This window comes from Carcharhinus amblyrhynchos, chromosome 11 (genome assembly GCF_965287045.1).
Source record: "Carcharhinus amblyrhynchos chromosome 11, sCarAmb.v2.hapA, whole genome shotgun sequence".
Classification (NCBI taxonomy): domain Eukaryota; kingdom Metazoa; phylum Chordata; class Chondrichthyes; order Carcharhiniformes; family Carcharhinidae; genus Carcharhinus; species Carcharhinus amblyrhynchos.
In genome coordinates this window covers 87710805-87730536 of record NC_137334.1, presented here as the reverse complement: position 1 = coordinate 87730536, position 19732 = coordinate 87710805, and the positions used below count along the sequence as shown (strand labels likewise).

General features: G+C 42.6%; 1 protein-coding gene across 3 annotated transcripts in view; it reads left to right on the top strand.

Annotated features, from left to right (window-relative positions):
* Positions 1-19732, top strand: part of hspbap1 (hspb associated protein 1) — an 82529-nt gene that overhangs the window by 44883 nt on the left and 17914 nt on the right. For all 3 annotated transcript variants that reach the window (XM_080199509.1, XM_080199508.1, XM_080199507.1), the window contains one exon: positions 9422-9593. In XM_080199509.1, the coding sequence (XP_080055635.1) occupies positions 9422-9593 (172 nt within the window). The remainder of the gene's footprint in view (positions 1-9421; positions 9594-19732) is intronic.

The window sequence follows — 19732 nt, the reverse complement described above, 5'->3', positions numbered from 1 at the left end:
TACACTAGTGCCAGTTTTCACCTGGTCAACCTATGAGGCAAGGTTTGTGGCTGTGCTAATTTTAATGCATAATGATTGTAAAAGCAAAAATTAACAATCCTACAGATTTCCCTTTTGCTGCTTCACTTGCGACTTGCTCTAATTAACTGGTGTATGTATGCAACCCTAATACCCAAATCAAGTCACATTTGTCCATCACCCCAGTGCTTGCTGATCTGTGGTGGCTCCCATTAAAGCAATGCCTCACCTTTGCAATTCTCATCCTTCCATTCAAATCCCTCCACGACCCCCTCCCTCTCTATCTTTGAAATTTCCTTTAACCCTAAAATTCTCTGAGATACTCCTCTATTTCTGGCCTCTTGAGTTTCCCTGTTTTTAATTGCTCCATCATTGGTGGCTTTCTTTCAGCTACCAAGCCCCTACATTTAGGAATTCCCATTATAAGCCTCAGTGCCTCTCTACCCCTCATTCCTCCTTTAAGAAGCTCTTTGAAACTTATCTCATTGACCAAGCTTTTGGCTATCTGCCCTAATATCGCCTTAAGTGGCTTAGTTTAAAAGTTTGCTCTGTGAAGCTTCTATGAAGCCCATGGAGATATTTAATTATCTTAAAGGTGCAATAAAAATTCAACTTGATGTTTATGTATTCTCCCCAAAATTAATAAAATGTGACCTAATTGACAACGAGGTTATACTCTGAATGCAATTCCGTCAGTGTTGCTGAAGGTATGCAATGTGCCTAGATTTAAAAAGACATGATTAGAACTTTGAGGATCCATCAATCTAGAAAGACTACAGTTCTTTTGGATTAGAAAGTCTAAGATGAGACCTGATAGAGGTGTTTTAAACTAGAAATGGCTTAAACAGATGCATTCTTTAAAACAAAATTATTTCACATGACTTTGCTATTACTAACAAGTCCAGCTTTTAATGATCCCTCACCGCCTCTTTTGAGAATATGGTGCTGAGCTGGCTGGGGGAGGAGGTGAGGAGTTCCAAATTTCCAGTGCCCTTTGTGTGAAGAAAGTCTTCAGTTCTACTTTTATAGCAACGAACCTTTCTTCTGGACCACCCCACCTGAGGGAATAGTTTCTTTCTGTCTATCTATCCGATTAAATCCTTAAACACCTCAATTAGATGTTCCATTAATCTTCTACACTCAAGGGAATACAAGCTTTATTAACATTATTAATTGATTGCAGTTACTGTGTTAGATATTCAAGCATGTGGATGCTGCTATAGAAAAGAGTATTTGAAACTTTATCACAATTTTGGATGCCAGTTTTCCCTCGCTCCAGCGAGAGAACGCTCTGATATGAAAGCAAACTACTTTGAATGCTGGAGATCTGAAATAAAAACAAAGCTTTAGAAAAACCCATCAGGTGTCTGGCAACACTAGGGGAGAATAAAGAGTAAAACAGAGTTAATGTTTCGAGTCCAATACGATTCCTGTTTGGAACAATTCCGAACAAGACTCGAAGCAATGGCCTATAATTTTCTGACACAGCAGCATTGGATTTTGTGGGGGAACCAAAAGTTGCACTGGGGAATCTCCCTCGCAAATTCCCATGTAAGCATTTTTTTTCTTTATTCATTTATGAGACATGGGTGTCGCTGGCTGAGCAGCATCTGTTGCCCATTCCTAGTTGCCCTTGGAGGGCGGTTGAGAGTCAACCACATTGTTGTGGCTCTGGAGTCACATGCATGTCAGACCAGATAAGGATGGTCAGATTTCCTTCCCTAAAGAACATTAGTGAACCAGATGGGTTTTTCTGACAATTGACAATGGTTTCACAGTCACCAGTCCATTCACAATTCCAGTTATTTCTTTTCCTGAATTCAAATTCCACCATCTAATGTGGCAGGATTCGAACCCAGGTCCCTAGAATATTAGCTGAGTTTCTGGTTTATTGATAATACCATAGGCCATCTCCTCTCCTTGCATGGCAACTGTCAGAAACAATAACTTCCCAAGGACAATTAGTGCTGGGAACTATCCTACAAAATGATTTCAATCAATAACTTTGGATGGTTTTGCTACGGTAACGCTAATAGTCACTCAGAGAAACTTAGAAAAAGTAAAACCACTTCTAACACCAGCGTATCTATTTTAAATACCCAGACTAATTTCTGCCCGCCTTGGGACTTCCCTACCCCCTCCCCACAACTAATTATCCCCCCCCCCCCCCCCCCCCCCCCCCGTGACAGTAATCCCCACTTCCTAAATCCCCATGGGATTTTCACTGGCTGGCGCTCACCCAAATGGAACCAACACCCCACCCCACCCCCACTCCCACCAGCTCATGGGCCTGACTCTCATTCTGACCCCATACCCATTAGACCCTCTGCCAATGTCTGATTTCTGATCCTGTGACCTCCAATCATCCTCACACCTGACTCTGACCCTCCCAACCTCTCAAATGTCATCCACTTACCTTGGACACTTACCTTTTCCCTGGCCTGTCAATTTCACTGGGCACTTCTTAAGCTTGCCTGCTTTACAACAGGCAGGGTGTTAGCGATGGAAAGGTGGTAGGACTGGAGGGTCTTAATGACATTACTGTTACTAGAGAGGCGGTGCTCGACAGACTGGAGGGGCTGATTGTGAACAAGTCCCCAGGACCGGATGGAATGCATCCGAGGGTTCTGAAAGAAATGGCGGAGGTGATAGTGGATGCCTTGGTGGTTATTTTCCAGACGTTGCTGGATTCCGGGGAAGTGCCGGATGATTGGAAAACGGCTAATGTTACGCCGTTGTTTAAGAAGGGTGCCAGGCAAAAGGCGGGGAATTATAGGCCGGTTAGTTTAATGTCTGTGGTAGGTAAAATGTTAGAATCTGTCATTAAGGAGGAAATTGTGAGGCATCTTGAAGGGAATTGCTTGATAGAGCAGACGCAGCATGGTTTCATTAAAGGGAAGTTGTGTCTGACAAATTTATTGGAGTTCTATGAGGATGTGTCTAGGGCGGTGGATAGAGGAGAGCCGGTGGATGTGGTCTTTCTAGATTTTCAGAAGGCGTTTGACAAAGTACCTCACAAGAGGTTATTACAGAAGGTCGAGGGACATGGAGTTGGGGGTAGGGTGTTAGAGTGGATAGAGGATTGGTTGTCAAATAGGAGGCAGAGAGTGGGGGTCAACGGGTGCTATTCGGATTGGCGGATGGTGACTAGTGGAGTGCCCCAGGGGTCGGTGCTGGGGCCTCAGCTATTTACCATTTATATAGATGATCTGGAGGAGGGAACCGAGTGTAGGGTGTCGAAATTTGCTGATGACACCAAGACTGGGGGAATGGCAAATTGTGCGGAGGGTGTGGAGAGTCTGCAGAAGGATCTAGATAGGCTGGGCGAATGGGCCAGGAAATGGCAAATGGAATTTAATGTTGGCAAGTGTGAGGTGGCCCACTTTGGTAGGAAGAATGGAAGGAAGGACTATTACTTAAGGGGCGAAAAACTGCAGCAGGCGACGGTGCAGAAGGACCTCGGGGTCCTTGTGCATGAGTCGCAAAAACCCAGCTTGCAGGTGCAGCAGGTGGTCAGGAAGGCGAATGGGATGCTGGCCTTCATAGCGAGGGGGATTGAATGTAAAAGTAGGGAGGTCTTGCTGCAGCTGTATAGGGCATTGGTGAGGCCGCAGCTGGAGTACTGTGTGCAGTTTTGGGCGCCGCACCTGCGCAAAGATATTTTGGCCTTGGAGGGAGTGCAGAGGAGGTTTACTAGGCTGATACCGGAGTTGAGGGGGTTGAGCTATGAGGAGAGGCTGAATAAACTGGGCTTGTACTCGTTAGAGTTCAGAAGAATGAGGGGAGATCTCATTGAGACGTTTAAGATGATGAATGGGATGGATAGGATAGAGGTGGAGAGACTCTTCCCACTCAAAAAAGACAGTAGGACTAGGGGGCACAGCCTCAAGATAAAAGGGGGGCGGTTTAGAACGGAGTTGAGGAGGAACTTCTTCACTCAAAGGGCGGTGAATCTCTGGAATTCTCTGCCCATTGAAGTGGTGGAGGCTGCCTCGCTAAATATTTTCAAGACGCGGGTTGATGGGTTTTTGATAAGAGAGGGGATTAAGGGTTATGGGGAGAAAGCGGGAAAGTGGAACTGAGCAGCGACAGATCAGCCATGATCTTATTGAATGGCGGGGCAGGCTCGAAGGGCTAGATGGCCTACTCCTGCTCCTATTTCTTATGTTCTTAAAAAAAAGGGGTCACGGCCTCCCTGAATCTGCAGAAGGTAGACTGCGTTCTACCCTGTGGTGACTCTTTTATTATAGCTTCCAAGTAGCTCCTGCTATTGGAGCTTTCAGCGCAGTTTTCAAGAGCACCCAAATATATATAATTATAACTTATAATTCGGTTGGGGCCATTGCTTTCTGACACTAGGTGGAAGTTTTGACCCATTAACTTTGTTTCTGTCTCCACAGATGCTGCCAGACCTGTGGAGGTTTTCCAGCATTTTCTGTTTTTACATGAGGGAACATTCTGCTTTGTTAGGAGAGTGGGCTGGGTTGCATTACGGATTTAACTAAGTTGTATACAATCTGCTTGGCTTATGTAATTTCTCCAGGGCTTCAAATTCTCATTTCTCAAGATTCTGAATCTGTTTTAACTTCAAATGTTTTGCAAGTAGATGCATTGTAAATGACTGCATCTCTGAGGAAACTTTGGCCATGTCCCATGGGCATATGGGAGATACATCTGGAGTCCTGTTGTTATAGAACAGTCCTGTTACTTGCTCCGTCCACAAGGTTCGGTAATTTGATTTTGGCTGAACAAAAGTAGGGACGAAAGTTGCTGAAGTTGGACCACAATCTAAAAAAACTTATCTGTTGTTTTAATGAACTGGCTTGGTACAACTTCGGAAGATGTCCTTGAAATCAGATAGGGATAATTTTTTTTGAGTTTAACAAAAAAAAGCTTGTTTATTAGTCACAAGTAAGACTTACATTCACACTGCAATGAAGTTACTGTGAAAATCCTCTAGTCACCACATTCCAGCGCCTGTTCAGGCACACTGAAAATTTATCATGGCCAATTCATCTAACCTGCACATCTTTTGGGCTGTGTGAGGAAACCTGAACACCCGGAGAAAACCCAAGCTGTCATGGGGAGAACGCTTAGACTCCAAACAGACTGTGACCGAAGCTGGTGATTGAACCTGGGTCCCTGTTGCTGTGAGGCAGCAGTGCTAACCACTTGCATAACCACTTATGAGTTATGAGGTGGTGAATAAAATAAAGACTTGTTCCTGCGGTGTGCAACAATGTCAACCCATCTACTAGACCTGTCTCTTGTGCCAAGTGTTGAATGAGTTTGGAAATTTTGGCAGAGACTTTTAAGTAGTTTTATCCAGACTTGGTTTTGTGACTGAATTGAAGTATTCCTCGCAAATGTTTACTGAACGGCAGCAAGGCTTGGTGTAAGCTGAGGCAGTGGAAGAAGGTCTGAATACATTTTGGGCTGCTGATATTTACCGCTTATATCTTATATTTACTATTCTCACGTGCTTCATGTTGCAATCATTAAAAGAGTCAAAATAATAGGAGGCAAGTATTTTTTACGATCCTCACTGACGACCTGATGTAATATTCTCTCCCATTTATCCTCTTTCACCACCAAAATAATATATTTTATTCCCAGTTCCTTTGGTCTTGCACCATTACCCCAGCTGAAAGGTGAGTCATGTATTTTGGTTTATCCCATCCCTGACAATACACCTTAATTTAAAAAAGACCTGCAATTTATGGTCAAACTCCTGACTCTTGGATGAATTATTCCTTTACTGTAAAGGCAATTTACTGAAAATCAACAGTTTTTAGCAATTATCTCTTCAGTTCAGTGACAGGATGGTGCTGTGGTTTAGAGTGTTGTCAATTCACTGTTGAGATATGGATTTAAATACAGCCCAGGGTAATTGGCCGAAGGTTTCCCTGATCTAGTTTGCTGTATGTAAAATGTACTTAGGACATCCTTAAGCCAGAAAATAGTAAGCATGGAGCTACAGCACAAAAATTGCTGTAATTTGACACTCAAATTGTCAATCATACTCAGTAAGTAAGGTGTGGGCGGTGACAGTAAGATCATTTGGTCTTCTGAGGATTTGACTCCAGAACAAGAAGGAGCGATTTACTCTGCGCGATATCTGAGCTGGAAGTCTTTGATGCCAGCACTAGATGCTCAAGTAAAGAAGCAATATAAGAATTTAAGAAATAGGAACAGAAGTAGAGCATGTGGCTTCTTAAGCCTGCTCTGCCTTTCAGTACGATTATCACTGATTTTGTGCCTCAGCTCCTTTTCTTGCCCCCTCTCCATTTCCCTCGATTTTCTCTGCGATCAGGATCTATCAGCATTGAATGTACTGAACAATGGAACATCTGGGGCACCACAGTGGTTAGCACTGGCGTCTCACAGCGCCAGGGACCTGGGTTCGATTCCCAGCTTGGGTCTCTGTCTGTGTGGAGTTTGCATGTTCTCCTCATGTCTGTGTGGGTTTCCTCTGGATGCTCCTGTTTCCCCTCTCATTTTGAAAGATGTGCTGGTTAGGTGCATTGACCCGAATAGGCACTGGACGGTGGCAACTAGAGGAATTTCACAGTAACTTCATAGCAGTGTTAATGTAAGCTTTACTTGTGACTAATAAATTAACTTTATTTGTAGCCCTCTGGATAGACAATTACAAAGATTCACAAAGACCTGAATTTTTAAAAATTCTCATCTTATTCCTAAATGATGAGTCCCTTATCCATGTGTCCCATGTCCTAGATTGCCCAGCTAGGGGAAATATCATCTAGTGCCTACCCAGTCTAACCCTTCAAAATCTTGTACTTTTCAATGTGATCACCTCTTCTAAATTCCACAGGATTTGTGCAGCCTTTTGTTATAGAACATAGAACATTACAGTGCAGAACAGGCCCTTCGGCCCATGATGTTGCACCGACCAGTTAAAAAGCAATGACCCTCTAACCTAAACCAATCCCTTTCCATCCATAAACCTATCCACGGATCTCTTAAACGCCCCCAAACTAGGCGCATTTACAACTGCAGCAGGCAGGGTATTCCGATCCCTCACCACCCTCTGGGTAAAGAACCTACCCCTGACATCCGTCCTATAACTACCACCCCTTAATTTAAAGCTATGCCCCCTCGTGCTGGCTTTCTCCATCCGAGGAAAAAGGCTATCACTGTCCACCCTATCTAAACCTCTAATCATCTTATATGTTTCAATAAGGTCCCCTTTTAGCCGCCTTCTTTCTAACAAAAACAACCTCAAATCCCTCAGTCTCTCCTCATAGGACCTCCCTTCCATACCAGGCAACATCCTGGTAAACCTCCTCTGCACCCTCTGCAAAGCCTCCACATCCTTCCTGTAATGTGGGGACCAGAACTGCGCACAGTACTCGAAGTGCGGCCGCACCAAAGTTTTGTACAGTTGCAACATGACACTGCCGCTTCTAAATTCAATCCCCCTACCAATAAACGCCAAGACACCGTATGCCTTCCTAACAACCCTATCTACTTGATTCCCAACTTTCAGGGATCTATGTACACATACACCTAGATCCCTCTGAACTGAGCCACGACAGATCAGCCATGATCTTATTGAATGGCGGGGCAGGCTCGAAGGGCTAGATGGCCTACTCCTGCTCCTATTTCTTATGTTCTTATTCAGAGTCCTACCGTTAGCCCTATACTCTACACATCTGTTATTCCTACCAAAGGGAATTACCTCACACTTTTCCGCATTAAACTCCATCCGCCACCTCTCGGCCCAGCTCTGCAACTTGTCCAAGTCTCCCTGTAAACTATGACACCCTTCCTCACTATCTACTACACCTCCAACTTTGGTGTCATCAGCAAATTTACTAATCCACCCAACTATACCCTCATCCAGATCATTTATAAAAATTACAAACAGCAGTGGCCCCAAAACAGATCCCTGAGGCACACCACTTGTAACCGAACTCCATGACGAATACTTACCATCAACCACCACCCTCTGTCTCCTATCTGCTAGCCAAATCCTGATCCAATTACCTAAATCACCCTCAATCCCATACATCTGCATTTTCTGCAGAAGCCTTCCATGGTGAACCTTATCAAACGCCTTACTAAAGTCCATATATACCACGTCAACTGCCTTACCCCCATCCACCTCTTTGGTCACTTTCTCAAAGAACTCAATAAGGTTAGTAAGGCATGACCTACCCTCCACAAAACCATGCTGACTATCTCCAATCAATTCATTACTCTCTAAATAACTATAGGACAACTCTCATCATAGCGCCAACCTAATTAACCTTCATTGTACTTCTTCCGAGGCACTTATACGAAGATCAAAATTGCATTCAGTGCTCCAGGCATATGGGATTTTTTTTTTCTGTGCCTTGGCTGATAAACAGAAGGGCTTGCAATCTTAAACTCACTGCCTGGACGAATAGCAAAAAATAGTTCCATAACATTTAAAATTACTTGAATAAACCATAACCTACAAGGATACAGACCAAGATCTGAAAAGTGGGATTAGACTAGATGGCTGCCTGCTGGCCCATGTAGACATTATAGTTTAAATGGCCTCCTGTGCTGCAAGTTTCTATGCTTTCTAGGCATGGTCTCACCAGAGCCCACGTTCTTGTCCTCCAGCCCCCTTGCAATGAAGACCACCATACTATTTGTCCTCCTATTTGCCTGCTGTATCTGCATGCTCACTTTGTGCTCCTTGTACCAAGTATAAGTTTTTCTATTCTCATGACCAAAATAAAGAACCCTACACCCTACATTTTTCCCACCATATACAACATTTGTTACCTTGACGCCTGATTACTTGACCTCTCTACATTTTTCTTGCAACCTCTATGTCCCCTTACATAGTTTACGTTTTCACCCAGGTAACATCAGAAACGTTGATGCATTAACCCCTGTCCCTTCGTCTTGAGTCATTAACATTAGCTAGTAAATAGCTGAGGTCCCAGCAATTACCCTTGTCGGGCACCCCACTCGTTGCAGCCTGTCGATTTGAAACTATTCCATTTAACCCATCTCTCTGCGGATATGCCCTAACCCTACTATTCATTGAAAAGTTTTTTAAAAGTCCAAGTTTGGCTTGTTCCTTAAAAAAATGACACGAGAAATTTAAATATATATTTCGATGGGGAGGAATGGGGGACAGGACAAAATTGCAGGTTCCCATTGATGTTGCTGCGGTGGTGAGATGCCAAATCAGGTGCCTCTTACAGGGATGGAAGGACAATTGAGTGACTAGCCTAGAGTCAGAATGGCACTAACCTTAGTGGAGAGTTTGCCATCAGCTGGAGAATATGTACAGTCTGAGATAGAGTGATTAGTCTTAAGGAAAATAACATTTTAAGTACTATACATGACGTTTTCTCATTGAATTAATTAAGGAAATTTAAAATGTATGTATTTACAGAAAAAAATGGCATCTCTTCCCCCCGGAAGGCACCTCCTTCCTGTATCCCACTCGAATTCCATATGAAGAGTCCAGTATATTCAGTAGTGTGAACGTGGTCAACCCAGATTTGGAACGCTTCCCTCGATTTCGTGGAGCTCAACCACATGTTGTGACTTTGCACCCAGGAGAGGTAAGATTGTGAACTTTGCCAGAATTTTGGAGGAACCATGAGTAAGCTATTCAGCCAGTTCTGAAATTCCATTAGATCATAGCTAAATAAGTTTCAGCTTGTTGAACTGTTGTTGTGAATGATGCATTGCAATTCATTTCATTTCTCAGTTTTAGCCCCAAAATCTTTATTCATGCCTTTGTTAACTCTGGAACATCCCAATATCCTTGTGACTGGCCTTCCGTCTTCTATCCCACGTAAACTTGAGTTTTTGCCAAGCTCTGCAATCTATATCCTTGCTCATATCAAGTTAACTTTGTGTTGTTCCTGGAAGCATTTCAATTTGAACACCTTCCTCCTTAGTTTTCAAATCCCTCCATGGCCTTGTCCCTCCTAATCTTATCCCTCTGAGATCAGTGTCAAATTTTACAGTGTGCAATATAAATACGAGTTGTTGTTGTAGTATTATTTCTAAGCTAATGTTTAGTGAGCCCTCATAGAACCAGTGCCTTCTAGAGAGGGAAGGGTTATTTCAAATTGTTTTCAGGGTCTGGATAACACAACTTCCCAATTGTTTCCCATCCCTAGAATGTGATGGTGGATTTCTTCAGAGGACTTTCCTTGGGTGCCAGGAACACTCCAGTGTCAATCAGTGACACTGATATGGGTTGGGCCATTTAATTTTTTTTTAAGTTTATTTATTAGTCATAAGTAGGTATATATTAACATCGCAATGAAGTTAGTGAAAATCCCCTAGTCGCCACATTCCGGCACCTGTTCGGCTACATGGACGGAGAATGGATGGCCAATGCACCTAACCAGTGTATCTTTGGATTCTGGGAGAAAACTGGAGTATCTTAAGGAAACTCGTGCAGACATGGGGAGAATGTGCAAACTCCACGCAGACAGTGACCCAAGCCAGGATTGGAATCCAGGTCCCTGGTGCTGTGAGGCAGCAGTGCTAACCAGTGCCACCCCAGTGTTGAGATGAGGAGAAACTTTTTCACTCAGGTTGTTGAACCTGTGGAATTCTCTACCACAGAAGGCCTGCCCACCCACACCCTACTCGGGCACATACCATCCTCCCCTCTGCATACACCCACCTTGGCACATGCCATACTATTCACCCACACCCACCTTGGGGCATACCATCCTATCCATCCAACCCCCCTTTGGTACATACCATCCTCGCCACCCAGAAGGCTCTGGAAGCCAAATCACTGAATATATTAAAGAATGAAATAGATTTCTAGACTTTGAAGGGACTCTGAAGAGTATTAAAGGATATGGAGAGAGCATGGGTGTATGGTGCTGAGATGGAGAATTAGCCATGAATGATGGAGCAGGCTCAAAGGGTTGAATGGCCTACTCCTGTTCCAATGTTCTATGTTTCTATAATATTATTAAGTATTCCTTATGTATGAAGTGAGGAACAGGTGTTCGGTTGTATTTCTCCTCATCGGAAGTGGCACAATATAGCTGCTTGTGCTCAATTAAGTCTGTGTGGAATTCTAATCAGTTCTTTCCTGTTTCCACTGTCACTGTCACTAACTTAGCATGGAAGTCCTCATCACCTCTTCAGCTGAAAATTTGTCATTCAAACCAGATCAAGTGTTGTTAAGATATGGATGCAACAGTAGGGCATTCAGCCTGCTCTTCCATTCGATATGATCACCTGCTTTAACTCCACTTAGCAGCCTATCCCCATATCCCTTGATTCATTTAGTATCCAGAATTATTTGGATCTCTGTCTTGAATATGCTCACTGACTCTGTCATTCACAGTTCCCAGAGAATTCCAGACATTCACAAGACATAAGGTGAAGAAATTTCTTCTCGGCTCAATCCTAACTAGACAATCCCTTTTTCAGAGATTCATTAGAGACTCTCCAGCCAGGAGAAACATCCTCTAAGCATCTACTGTGTCAAGCTCCTCAAGAATTGTGTGTTTCAGTGCAAGCCCTCAAATTGGTGTAGACATTTAGGAATATAAGCCCAGTCTGCTCAATCTCTTCTCAAAGGGCAATCCTGTCATCTGAGGAATTAGTCTATTGAACCGTCATTACACTCCCTTTAAGGCAAGTACATAATTCCTTTGTTAAAGAAACGGGCTAGATTTTTGTTTTCCAATGAAGGTATGAATCAAGTCTTGAAACCCTGAACTTAGTTTTTATTTTCGGGAAAATAAATTTTCCTGTGCCTTTTTGCCTCCACACAATTTTGGTGTGGCCTTTTGCAAAATACACACGTACCTCTTCCAAGGTTGAGGTCCCCATTGGGGTAGCACAGGAAAATTACATTTCTTTCACATAATTTTTGTGTGGTAGTATAGTTTTTGGAAGCCCTAAGAGAAAAACCTCCTCAGAGAGTTTATGATCTCTAGGGGAGAAGCTTGCTGAGGAGTCAGAAACATCCTAATTGTTAAATGTAAAATGGCTTAACACTTTCAAGTTATTAGATGCTGGATGGTAATGTATTTTTTAACACAGTGATTCATCAAAGGATTCTGTCCTGCAAAGGTAAGTTGACACTTATATTGACCGCCATTCTATAAATGTTGCTATCAATTACAATACTTTTTTTCCATTGAAGAAAGTGCCATAATGCATTAAAATGTAAAAATAGAATGTCCTGTTAGCCTCTTGTTTTGTGTTGTGATATAAATTGACTGATGTGGACATGTTGGTGTTGGACTGGAGTAAACACAGTAAGAAGCCTCACAACACCAGGTTAAAGACCAACAAGTTTATTTGTAGCAAACGCCTAGTTTTCAGAACTGGCTGTTCCTTCGTCAGGTGGTTGGGAGTTCTGATCACAAACAGGGCATATGAAGACACAAACTCAATTTAAATGAATAATGATTAGAATAGGAGTCTTTACAGCTAATCAAGTCTTAAAGATACAGACAATGTGAGTGGAGAGAGCATTAAGCACAGGTTAAAAAGATGTGTATTGTTTCCAGACATGAAAGTTAGTGGGGGTTACAGATAGTGTGACATGAACCCAAGATCCCAGTTGAGGCCATCCTTGTGTGTGGAACTTGGCTATCAGTCTCTGCTCAGTGACTCTGCACTTTCATGTGTCGTGAAGGCCACCTTGGAGAACACTTACCTGAAGATCAGAGGCCGAATGCCTGTGACCGCTGAAGTGTTCCCCAACAGGAAGAGAACAGTCTTGCCTGGTGAATGTCGAGTGATGTTCATTCATCCGTTGACTGACATGTCTGACAGTTTTCTTTTTAAAAGGCTTCTGAAAAAAGCTGCAAGAAATCGCTTTCCCTGCTTTTTTTCCTTTGTTTGACCAGCACTCTGCTTTGAAGTGCAATTGGGGCACTATCCTGTTCTGGCAGTTTCACGTAATAGTTTTGACAGCTGTACCCAATATGAATGCTTGTTTGGGTTACAAAAGCTAATAATGGCTTCAGCTGAACAGATGATATATTGATCCGAGAATGATTGAAACTTTGAGGCTGTAATAAGAGTATTATGCCACTGTGGTTTCTTATTTGTTTACAAACCTAATGGGCACTTAGAGTTAGAATCTTTCTGCAGCAATGTAGTATTTTTCTTTTCATTATCAGAGTGAAAATTCAGGCTTTATTAGTTTGGTAGAGATTGTTTCCAGTGATTTTGAAGTAACTCTAATTGCTATTCCTCGGCTCCTGATGATGTACATGGTGCAGAGTGTATGAGTGGGTAGTGTGGATGATCTGAAAGGACCTGTGGTGGGATGGGATGGCATGGCTGACCTGATGCGACATGGGTGTTAGCGTGTGCAACCTGAAGAGGCATTGTGTATCATGGTGGCAAGGGCATTCTAAGAGAACAGTAGGTTGCATGGGGGATAGCGTGGGTGATAGTATGGGTGATCCGAAGGGCTTGGGGTGGCAGTGATGATTTGAGGGGGCCTTGGGTGGGATAGGTGACATGGTATTCCTGAGAGTGCATGGCGTGACATGGGGCAACTGAGGCGATGTGGTGTGATTAGTTTGTTAGGGGAATGTGTGGGAGGGTGATAGAGATGAAGGGTGAAATTTAAGAGACCTTTAATTGATATTGGGACTGAGGTTGCTTCGTTGGAGAATTGAATTAGACCTTCTAACTGGCCTACTTCTGCACCCATGCACCTCATGAACTCAATCACAGTTTTCAAAATGCATTATGAATCTGATTCCTTTGCGGAAGAACGAAAATCCTGGGCAAAGCTATATGTGCGCATCGGAATGCACAAAACTATACAAGTTGTATTTTCCTGAGGTCTTCGGAAAATCTAGCTCCAGAATTCTATGTAGTTCTGCAGGTGTGACCAAATCTAGTATTTAAATTGATATCGCATCACACAGTGTACTTACTCGTTGAGCCCAGAATCGGTGGTGCAGTTAAATCATCTTGTCCTGATTTCACGTTGTTTTTAGTCTGAAGTTGGCTTAAAGATTGCAGTAATATTCAATATTTAGATTTATTATGGCTTTGAACACTGCTGTTGACCTATCCAGAATTTGGGACCATGATAAGAAAGACAAAATATCTTTGAGAAAATCTCCACTGTCTGCACTTTTTAATAGTATTGAAATAGGCCAAGACTGGATCAGAGAGAAAGTGCAGTTTAAAGAGGTGTCTATATGGCTGGGTGATTTTTATGTTTGAATATTCTAACTTTGTAATACAATTATCATTGTTTAAACAGTACTGTTTAGTATGGATCAGGCACGACAACAAAGACTCCAAACATGGTGAAAACAAAACTGATTAAATATTGGATGTGCTCTGAGAGCGCACATTTTGCTTGGGCAGAGGTAGTTATTTTTTATTTTTATGGCAATGCTGAAATTTATTGGGAAAAGTCAGTTTTGTTGCATGAATTTTATTATGCTGTTACTCTGTGTCAAGTGTTGGAATCTGGTACGTACGCAACTCATAGTAGCTCAGGACTTTGGCTTCCCACCAAATAGATGAGAGCTCAATCTCGCAGTTGCATTAGTTTTAATTGAATGACTTTTAGTTTCTAACAAAATTCATAGAGGCTTGGATCTTACAGTTGATGAAACTGTCGGAGTTCATCTTGAGTACCCTGGGAAACTGACAGCAACTTTAGGAAGGTGTAAACACAGAAAACGATACTGTTTTTATACTTTTGTAGAGTGTCACTGGCTGAGCCAGAACTTACTGTCCATCCCTAATTGCTCTTGAGAACGACTGCCTTGATGGTTTTGCTTCAAGTACCCAAGTATGAGGCCAGCAGAAGAAGGCCATTCTCTTTGCCCCAGTGTCTTGCCTCCTGTTCCCCCATTCTCATTTGTCCTGGGCTCCCAGCACTTAGAATCTGGATTCCTGACCAAGACTTTTCCCACAACCTCAGGCTAAAGGGATGATCCTTTAAAACAGAGATGAGGAGGAATTTCTTCAGCCATGGAGTGGTGAATCTGTGGAACGCTTTGTCTCAGAATGCTGTGGAGGCCAGGTCATTGAGTGTCTTTAAGACAGAGATAGTTCTTGATTAATAAGGGGATTGGGTTATGGGGAAAAGGCAGGAGAATGGTGATGAGAAAAATATCAGCCATGATTGAATGGCAGAGAAGACTTGATGGGCCGAGTGGCCTAATTTTGCTCCTATGTCTTATGGTTATGGTCACACCCAACATCACTTTAATGAAAACACTGATTTTGTGGTCATTATTTCAGTGTTGTTTATGGGAGCTTGCTATGCACAAACTGGTTGCTTACAGTACAGGAGGAACAACACTTCAAAAGTACTTTGCTGGTCGTAAAGCCCTTTAGGACCGCCCAATGTTGTGAAAGGTGTAATAGAAACACAAGCTCTTTATTTCCAGAGGGTGCTTGACTGAAAATTTCTGATATTTTTCCAGCAAATGCGAAGTTGAAAAATTATGTGCACAGAACCAGAAAACAGACTCATATCATTCGATTCATGTTAGCGTATTTTCATTCCCTGAAGGCTCAAAGCCAGGGTTGGTGAGGGAATTGGAAACCTCTCAGAAATTCCAGCACAGAATTAGGCTATTTGGCCCTTGTGCTTGTGCTGGTTTTTAAACTGCAGCTACCCAGTCCATTCTTTGTTCTTGTAAAGATGCAGTAAAGTAGCAGTCCAGTGCTTGCAGTTAAGGCACATTAGTGCGATGTATGATGATACTGTGTACCTTTAAGAAATATATTTATATCACATTTCTTGTATAGAGTATGTTTAGAATTTCAGATTGGTTTTGCAGGGTGCTGATTTGTCCAGGAAAATCTTTAAATAGCTGGGAGCACAAGAGAATTACTAATTTTAGAGCTGGAGTGTTTCGTTTAGCAGAGCTAATGCATTTGTGCTTACTTAGATTCCCCCCTGGGGTTTCAGAGTAGAGTTTTAATGAGGTTGATTGAGAGTCACATGATTAATGGGAGGTGCTTAGCTTGCACGAAGGAAAGGGTTTCAGTTTCAAGCAGCCACCAGGACTGCCAGAAGAAAGCAACCCCTGAAAAGACCTCTCTGGTAACTTAAATCATAGCAAGTATGCCTGTGATTTGTTAACTAATTTTAAAAGGGGGGTTTAAGTCTATAAGAGAAATATTGCTTCAACTGGAATTCATAACGATAAGTCAGCAGTTAAGACTTGTGTGCCTTGTCATGTTTAAGTACTGTACAATTGTTAAAGGTTAAGCTAATTTGTTGTAGTTAAATTGTCTTGTTAAATAAAGTTTGTTTTGATAAAAGCTTCTTGGTTTGCCAGTAGGATCATGCCTAGAGTGAAACGCCTTATTCTCACACTAATGCCAAAATAGAAAATTGTTGTGGTCTAGTCTGCCTTCAAAAAATACCTTGATGAGAAGTCAGACGTCACCAGGTTATAGTCCAACAGGTTTATTTGAAATCACGAGCTTTAGTAGTGCAGCTCCTTAATCAGGTGATGTCATCTGAAAGCTTGTGATTTCACATGAACCTGTTGGACTATAACCCCGAGTTATGTGACCTCTCATCTTGTCCACCCAGTCCACCACTAGCATCTGCACATTATACTATACCGTAGGGTTTCTGACCTGGTACCCAAACAGATGGAATGAATTAATCTCTTACTTTCTCTTTGGCCTGCGCTATACCTGACCATTTGATGCCACACTGAGTGAAAGAAGTGAAAATCCACAAGCTAATAGTCAAACTTCATAGAATCTCACAGGCCAGAAGGATGTCATTCAGCTTTTTGTATCTGTGCTGGCTCACTGAATAATATGTTTAATTAGTTCCACTCCCCTGCTCTTTCCTCATAACACATTTTATTTCATTTCAAGTGTACACTCTATTCCCTTTTGAAAGTTGCCATTAAATCTGCTTTACCACTCCTTCAGGTTGAAAGCCCAGTTTTGGAATTTTTGTTAATTATCTTAAATCAGTATGCTTTGGTTATTGACTCTGCTGCCAGTGCACAGTTTGTAGAATCATCATAGAATCCCTACAGTGCAGAAGAAGGCCATTCGGCCCATCGAGTCTGCACTGACTTTCTGACAGACTACCTGACTCAGGCTCACCATCCTACCCTATCCCATGGCTAATCAATCTAATCTACACATCATTAGACACTAAGGGGCAACTTAACCTTAGACAATTGACCTAATCTGCACATCTTTTGACTTTGGGAGAAAACCCACACATACGTGGGAGAGCATGTAAGTGCCACAGAGACAGTGATCCAAGGCCAGAACTGAACTGAGGTCACTGGCACTCTGAGGCAACAGTGTTAGACACTGTATAACTGTGCCGCCCTTTGATAGGGAAACTATCAAAACAGTTCCTACGTTTGAACACTTCTGTTAAATCTTCCCTTTTCCTTCTCTGTATTAGGGTGAATGACCTCAGTTGTTCTGACTTGACATTCTAGTTTAGGTGGGAATTTAAGATAGTTTTTAAGTTGAGCATTAGGTGAAGGTTATTGAATCGGTACTTGACCTGCTCATCTTCACTCTGCCTGTGTGACTAGCTTGTATCTGGAGGTGATGATTGATGATGTCAGCAATGCGAGTGAACCAATTGAGTGTTGCTAATAACTTAAGACAGAGAGTACATGTTGCAAACATATCAGAGGTGGGTGGCTTGATTGTTTACCCAGACTCAAGAACAGTTTAATTGCATTTTATGATTTAATGAGAGTTTTCATTATTGTAGCTCTATCATCTCCACGGACTGTACTAAATTAATCTAGTTGGGGTGTGTGCGCCCGAGAGCAGAGCACTTCACCAGGCCTTGCAACATAATTTGGGGTCTCAGTGAACGTGTGGACTGTTTTATTTTTCCCATCAGCTTACACAAGTTATCTTTTTATTTTTCCCATCAGTAGAATACAGTTTTCAATTGTATTTTCAAACACAACTTTCCCCACTGAGTGATGTGTAGAATTAATTCTTCATTTGTTTATGCTTATTTTGCAAAATTGCATGGAAATTAGTTTCTGAAATATGACAGTATTTCAGAAACTAATCTTGAATTATAATTGAGTGAATGGGGACAAAAAAAATACAATCATTCTGAATATAAACTGTGTGTCACAAAACCCATAATGGGTGCAATTGTGAAATATCATGTTATGTTTTGTGTAGTAAAATGATGGATCGTGGTGCTCAATTATGCTAATCTTAGACAACATCTTAATGAAGAATAGTTTATTTTGATAAAATCTGACAAGCGATCCTGCGTGTGGATCAGAAACTATGTTGAATTGCTGAAGCATAATTTTCTTTTACGACTTTTGTAAAGCAGACAAAAATTAAAAGGACCCAGAATGGATCTACTATAATTTACATGTTTATATAGTTCCTTTTCAGTAGTAAAAGGTCCTCAGGTGCTCCACAAGAGTGTTATGAGATCAACTTTGACAACAAACCTTTAAGTAGATGTTAGGGCAGATGACCAGTAACCTGACCAAAGAGGCATGCCAAAATCTGATGCTGTTTACGCCAGATGGATCTTACGGCCCCACCAATGATACCCAACCGTCTACTCATTCACACCCCTGCTCCCACAGACTATCTTCTGGGTGGTTCATGTTGGGACCACAAGATCCCATTGCCAACAAGTGGTGCACTGCCTCCCACCGCTGCAAAAGACATGAAGGAGTGGGAGGAAGATCCCACCTGTAATCTTTTGAGTGTTGAGAGAGAGTCGAGTTGTTGAGGCTGAGGGAGTGCTGCCCACAGCAGAGGGCATAATTGCCAGCAATGGAGTAGTAGAAATCAGGCATACACATGAGACTGGAATTTGAGGAAGGCGGAGATGTCAAAGGAAGTTGAGAGATTAGGAGGTGTGAGGTCATGGAGGGATTTGAAAACGTGCTTGAGAATTTTAAGTTTGAAATGTAGCCAGTGAGCATTGGGGTGATAAGTGAAGAAGATTTGGTGCAGGTTAAGAACATAAGAACATAAGAAATAGGAGCAGGAGTAGGCCATCTAGCCCTTCGAGCCTGCCCCGCCATTCAATAAGATCATGGCTGATCTGTCGCTGCTCAGTTCCACTTTCCCGCCCTCTCCCCATAACCCTTAATCCCCTGTCTTATCAAAAACCCATCAACCCGCGTCTTAAAAATATTTAGCGAGGCAGCCTCCACCACTTCAATGGGCAGAGAATTCCAGAGATTCACCACCCTTTGAGTGAAGAAGTTCCTCCTCAACTCCGTTCTAAACCGCCCCCCTTTTATCTTGAGGCTGTGCCCCCTAGTCCTACTGTCTTTTTTGAGCGGGAAGAGTCTTTCCGCCTCTATCCTATCCATCCCATTCATCATCTTATACGTCTCAATGAGATCTCCCCTCATTCTTCTAAACTCTAACGAGTACAAGCCCAGTTTATTCAGCCTCTCCTCATAGCTCAACCCCCTCAACTCCGGTATCCGCCTAGTAAACCTCCTCTGCACTCCCTCCAAGGCCAAAATATCTTTGCGCAGGTGCGGCGCCCAAAACTGCACACAGTACTCCAGCTGCGGCCTCACCAATGCCCTATACAGCTGCAGCAAGACCTCCCTACTTTTATATTCAATCCCCCTCACTATGAAGGCCAGCATCCCATTCGCCTTCCTGACCACCTGCTGCACCTGCAGATATGGGCAGCAGAGAGGTAAGCTGGAGTTTGACCCAACAATCTGGTCACTTATGCCTTTCGGACCCTTACCAAACATTTATC